Source organism: Hydra vulgaris, chromosome 09 (genome assembly GCF_038396675.1).
Source record: "Hydra vulgaris chromosome 09, alternate assembly HydraT2T_AEP".
NCBI lineage: Eukaryota > Metazoa > Cnidaria > Hydrozoa > Anthoathecata > Hydridae > Hydra > Hydra vulgaris.
Genome location: NC_088928.1, coordinates 33,453,246 through 33,460,000, shown reverse-complemented (window position 1 = coordinate 33,460,000; position 6,755 = coordinate 33,453,246). Strand labels below are relative to the sequence as shown.

General features: G+C 25.2%; 1 protein-coding gene across 1 annotated transcript in view; it reads left to right on the top strand.

Moving 5' to 3' along the window:
* LOC100203517 (glutathione S-transferase Mu 5) overlaps positions 1–6,221 on the top strand; it is a 28,045-nt gene extending 21,824 nt beyond the window's left edge. The window contains exons 7-12 of the mRNA XM_065805443.1: positions 303–352; positions 473–535; positions 5,560–5,652; positions 5,762–5,851; positions 5,931–5,951; positions 6,087–6,221. Coding sequence (XP_065661515.1) covers positions 303–352; positions 473–535; positions 5,560–5,652; positions 5,762–5,851; positions 5,931–5,951; positions 6,087–6,176 — 407 coding nt within the window. The 3' untranslated portion in view covers positions 6,177–6,221. The remainder of the gene's footprint in view (positions 1–302; positions 353–472; positions 536–5,559; positions 5,653–5,761; positions 5,852–5,930; positions 5,952–6,086) is intronic.
* Positions 6,222–6,755: the final 534 nt, after the last annotated feature.

The following is a 6,755-nucleotide window of genomic DNA, read 5'->3' as shown; positions in this document are numbered from 1 at the left end:
AAAGTTGTTCCAAATTTTTAAAAATGATAATTGTATAATAAAAAATTTATTGAAAAAAGAATTATTGTAAAAAAAATTGGTGAAAATGCACTTTTTTTAATAGTCGATCAGTTAATGTATGTTGATCAGTTAATGTACTGAAGCTCCTGTTTATCTTTATTTTAGTGACAGGAGGTAGAGGCTAAATCTGTAGTAATATATATATGATAAACATTCTGTATGTCAACAAAGGCTGTAAAATAACTTTAAATTGTTTTAATTTTTGAAGTGATTGAAAATAATTTACTATTTTTTAATATTAGATGGAAACACAGAGAAAGAAAAGTATAGAATTGATATGATGTTAAATGAGGTAAGTTTTACATTCTTAGTTTTTTGCATCTTATATTTTCATTTTAAATTTATTATTAAATATACATTTTTTAATTATATTATCATGATAAGTCTAAATTTTTCAGGTCTTTTGTTTTAGTTAGTGGATTTCAGAATGAGTTTTGTGACTCTCTGTTATCGAACCAAACCTGAAGACTTGGATGTATGTGTTTGCTTTTTATTTATATATATACATATATTTATATATGTTTGCTTTATATATATATATATATATATATATATATATATATATATATATATATATAAAATAAAATTTTTATTTTTTATTTTTTTTACTGTACATCATGTGCTGAGTGTTGCTACATCGACTATCTTATAGCCTGACTCGCAAGGGAGTGCTGCTACATCGACTGACAAATAGCCTGACCCGCAAGGGAGTGCTGCTACATTGACTGAGGGTTTGGTTGGGGCAGGCAGTCTATCAATAATAAAAAAAAAAAATTACGGTCTTGCATTTTAATTTTTACTTTTTGTCAACAAAATATGGAAAAAACATTCGGACAACATATAAGTGTTCTATATATATGCGCATGTATATATATATGTATGTATATATATATGTATGCATATATGTGTATATGTATATATATATATATATATATATATATATATATATATATATATATATATATATATATATATATATATATATATAAGCATATATATATATATATATATAAGCATATATATATATGTATGTATATATTAGGGTGGGTTGAAAATAAAAGTTTGGTTTTTTTAATAGTGAATATTTTGTTGCGTCTACCTGTGTTAATGAGTAAAAAATAATAAAAAATAGTAATATGAGACATGGAGCCGCCTATTTTTTTACTTTAAAGTTTTGTCATTATTGCTTTAAAGTTTTTAATACCAAAATTTGCAGTATTGTTTGTATTTCATCTTATTTAAACAGAACATACTTGTTACACAATTAAACAAGTATCAGTAAATAAGTATACAATACTTATTAGGGTTAGGGTTAGGGTTAGGGTTAGGGTTAGGGTTAGGGTTAGGGGTTATATATATATATATATATATATATATATATATATATATATATATATATATATATATATATATAGTTCTATAGTTTGTTGCGTTTGGGAAGCACGGAAGGAAAAAAGTGATTCTTACGCCAACATATACGTCACTTTTAATTACTTTTGACTTTCGTCCAACATTTGCGTGTTGGACGAAAGTCAAAACCATTAATTTAATTACAAATTAATCGTTTTATAAAAAAACCACAAAAACGCAAATTTAATTTACCAGAATGTTTTTAAAAACATTCTGAATGTTTTTAACAATATAAACAATGTTTTTATTTTAATTTTTTTTAATAAAATGTTTTTATTTTTATTCTTTTTAATAAAATGTTTATGTTTTATTTTTTTTACTGTAAATCATGTGCTGAGTGTTGCTACATCGACTATCTTATAGCCTGACTCGCAAGGGAGTGCTGCTACATCGACTGACAAATAGCCTGACCCGCAAGGGAGTGCTGCTACATTGACTGAGGGTTTGGTTGGGGCAGGCAGTCTATCAATAATAAAAAAAAAAAATTCCGGTCTTGCATTTTAATTTTTACTTTTTGTCAACAAAATATGGAAAAAACATTCGGACAACATATAAGTGTTCTATATATATGCGCATGTATATATATATGTATGTATATATATATGTATGCATATATGTGTATATGTATATATATATATATATATATATATATATATATATATATATATATATATATATATATATATATATATATATAAGCATATATATATATATATATATAAGCATATATATATATGTATGTATATATTAGGGTGGGTTGAAAATAAAAGTTTGGTTTTTTTAATAGTGAATATTTTGTTGCGTCTACCTGTGTTAATGAGTAAAAAATAATAAAAAATAGTAATATGAGACATGGAGCCGCCTATTTTTTTACTTTAAAGTTTTGTCATTATTGCTTTAAAGTTTTTAATACCAAAATTTGCAGTATTGTTTGTATTTCATCTTATTTAAACAGAACATACTTGTTACACAATTAAACAAGTATCAGTAAATAAGTATACAATACTTATTAGGTAGAATATGATTAGGTAGATAGTGATCTACAAAGTTTTCAGCATAATCCTTTTTTTAGTCAAACTGCTGCATAAGACTGAGAGTAAACTCGGTTCTTATGCAACCATCTCTAGCTTTAAAGCTTCTACTGCACACTTTTGTAACAAATCTCACACAGCGTTCAACATTTATGTAATTAGGATGTTTAGCCAGAAAGTGACATTTCTCTGAACTGGCCTATTTCTTCATTTAATAGGCTCATAGTGGCTGGTGGCTCAGATGCATTAACCAATCAATAAGTTTCACCCAGTCATTTACATCGAAGTTTAAGAGAACTTCGAAATGGAACATAGAAAACAGGAACTAAGAAATGACAAATTTTGGTTCCATTGTCTTTTTTTCTACACTGAAATTATGTAAATTGCCCCCGGATCGTTTGCCTTTATCGGAGTCTGCAAACATTGCAAGCAACAATTATCAATGATTCTGAGTATCAATATACAATCGGCTAACTCTGTTTGCCAATTGTATATTGCCACTCAGAACCCAGTGTCAACCATCTTGCGTGGTTTAGAACACCTGGTTTTGTTGATGACACATTATCAGACACAATGCCGCTTTTAACTGTATTAATTATGTGATAAAGATACAGTTGGTCTGACGAAAGCTCATCTAAAACCTCTTTGTTTAAAATTGACAAACTGTCTCAGCATTCTTCAGCATTCTGAACCAATTGTTCAGGTTGTAACTGAACAATTGGTTTTGATTCGCAGGTCTGCAGTGCTGTTTCAATCGGGCCACCTAAACTGGTAGCACCAGATGTAGTATCATCCAAATGTGTGTGTATATTTAAACAGTCGCGGACAGGAAAGGCGTGCGATCGGACTCTATTCCTGACCACATATTTATTATTTTTTTGCGACAACTTAACCACAGCTTTTTAGATTTTTGAAAATGTTTAAAAAATGCACTAAATAAAGTATAAGGTAATAAAGCGAGAAATTGCTTTTAAAGATTGTATGCTATAAAAGACATTTATTTAAATTATCGAAAGATATTATTTTGTTGAAAAATGTATTTTTTATGAGTATAAATGTTTTTAAAGCAGTTTGTACAATTAATTTTATAAAAACAACGAAAATGATTTTTTTAATAAACTTTTTAATGAATCCATAAATTTGATTTAATAGTCGAAAACATAACAAAGTTATTTCTTTTGTTATGTTATGTAAACTGTCTAATAAAATTTGTTAATAAATAAAATTAGTTAATTCATAAAGTTAATTCATATTTAGGGTAAGCTATATATAGTACAATACACACAAGACTAAGAACACTAGACATAAAGTTAAAAATAAATTTAATTCCAATTTAGATTAACCTATACAGTACAATAAAATAAGACTAAAAACAAAAGACAAAAAGTTAAATATAAAGTAAATTCCTATTTAATTTAAGCTATACAATACAGTAAAATAAATAAAAACAACAACTGCTATCTGTTGCAGTCAATTGCGTAGTTACGTCCACAGACGGCATAAGATGATTTTTTATGCTAAAAGGGGGTAAGTCAGTGACTTAACTCCTTCTAGCATGAACAGCTCTACAACTGATTCCAGTTACTGGGGTAACCAAGCGTCTGGCATGTCTGATTTTATCATAAATAGTTAAAACCTACTATTAAAACATGAAAACCATTATTAACTCAATTTTCAATTTTTGTGACTTATCCCCTTTTAGCATGACCCGATTCATATATAACCAACATTAGACAATATTGTTTCGTCCTTTAGGACTCTTCAGTAATGTATTAATTCTTATGAGACCAAATCTTAGCAATAAAACTAGAAAACTGATTTAAAGCAATTTAAAAGATTTGTTGTGTCATGCCAAAGTGCTCAAACTACAGAGTAGTGAGCCAGCATTATGCAAACAGAAATGACACATCTCATAAACAGAGTGCTCAACAAAACAAAAGTTAAGGAGCTATATCCAACAATAGACAATATTGTTTTGTCCTTTAGGACTCTTCAGTAATGTATTAATTCTTATGAGACCAAATCTTAGCAATAAAACTAGAAAACTGATTTAAAGCAATTTAAAAGGTTTGTTGAAATTTAAAAGAATTGTTGTTATATATATACATATATATATATATATATATATATATATATATATATATATATATATATATATATATATATATATATATATATTTCATAATATATATATATATATTTCATTATAATATATATATTTCATTATATATATATATATATATATATATATATATATATATATATATATATATATTTCATAATATATATATATATATATATTTCATAGTATATATATATATATATATATGTATATATATATATATTTCATAATATATATATGTATATATATATATATATTTCATAGTATATATATATATATATATATGTATATATATATATATTTCATAATATATATATGTATATATATATATATATTTCATAGTATATATATATATATATATATGTATATATATATATATTTCATAATATATATATGTATATATATATATATATATATATATATATATATATATATATATATATATATATATATATATATATATATATATATATTATGAAATACTCCTTTCGTAAGGGGCTGTTGCAAAAGTCTTCTTTCGAAAGGAATCGTTTTGCAAGTCATTAAAACGGAATTTACATTTTTTTATTTTTTGTATAACGCTTTACGGAAGATGAATTTTTCCTTATGTAAATTCCGTAATTTTGAAATACGGTAGATAAAGTCTTGTATTTAGGCAATCAGCCCAAGTCTTTTTTACTTTTTCACTTGTGGACCACCATACTCGTGTACTTTTATTCTTCAACAGTTAAAGTCTTTTTTTAACTGTTATAAATACTAAATAAATTTTTAATATTTTAAAATACTTCAATGTGTAAACAAATTTGTCAGTTTTTTGCAATCCTTTTGTTAACACAAAAATCTAGAAGTTATAAAATAAATTAATGAAACCTAGATGCACCGCGGTTTTTAATGTTTCTTGTTTATTGAGGAAGTAAATGTTTTTATTGTTTTTAGCAAGCAGTAAAAGATTACAAGACAAATGTCCAACCTCGTCTTAAATTGTTTGAAGATTTTATAGGAGACTTTCCTTTCTTAGCTGGTGACAAGGTTGGTATTATTATGCTGATATATTGGTGTAAAAATAGTTTTAAAATGTTATATTCTTAATCATAATGAACAATATATTTAAGTGATGTTTTAAACTTTGATGTTTTAGTTAACCTTTGTTGATTTCATTTTCTACGAGCTTCTTGATATACACAAAGTTTTTCAAGAAGATATATTAGCCTCTTTCCCAAAACTAGAGGTAATAAAATGTATTTAGATATTTATTGATATCGTTATTAAAATTGTAGTCTAACTCGTGTAAATTTTATTTATTACAGGCATTTGTAAAGAGATTCGAAGTATGTATTTTATATACTATTTACTTAATTATTTTATTTTATTGAACTATATGTTTTTTGATAAGCTATATGTTATTTGGTGAAATTTATAAAATATTGTGCCATTTAAAAAACCAAAGTTTTGGTTGTTTTTAGACCATTCCAGAAATACACGATTTCATGACGTCTGAGAAGTTTTTTAAAGGACCTTTGAACGGTCCAATGGCGCTTATAGGTGGCAAATAAAAAAAAAATTATTTTTTAGTAATAAAAATAGTTCTTTCTTTTTAATGTTATTACTATTTTTCGCTTATAAAGTACATGGGGATTGATGCTTGAAACAAATGAAACATCAAAAATTACTGACATCAAAAGTTGCTAGTTTTGGTGCAACTTGCATTTTGATTTTAATTAGTAGTAATTTTTGATGTTTTATTTGTTTCAAAAACAGCACCGTAGTGTCGTAAATTTAATTCCTCATACAACAATTGTTTTAAGATTTGGTTTATAAAGACTTTTCAGATAATTTAGTGATTGATAATTTGAAAAGTACATTTTTTCCATAAATGGCATAAGATTAAAACAAAAATCAAAAAAGAAGACCCACCTAAAAGAGTCTTTACTTAAAGGTAAAGATTTTTAATTTTTTAAATAAAACTAACTATATTTTGAGAAGTAATAAAATTTATTTAACAGATGATCTTGATAATTTTGTTCGTATAATGTGTGCATAAATTTTATTATTTTTTTTAATCTAAATAATAATATGCGACTTAATAATATAGTGGTTTAATTAATGTAATCCGTGGTTCTCTGCGATAAGAC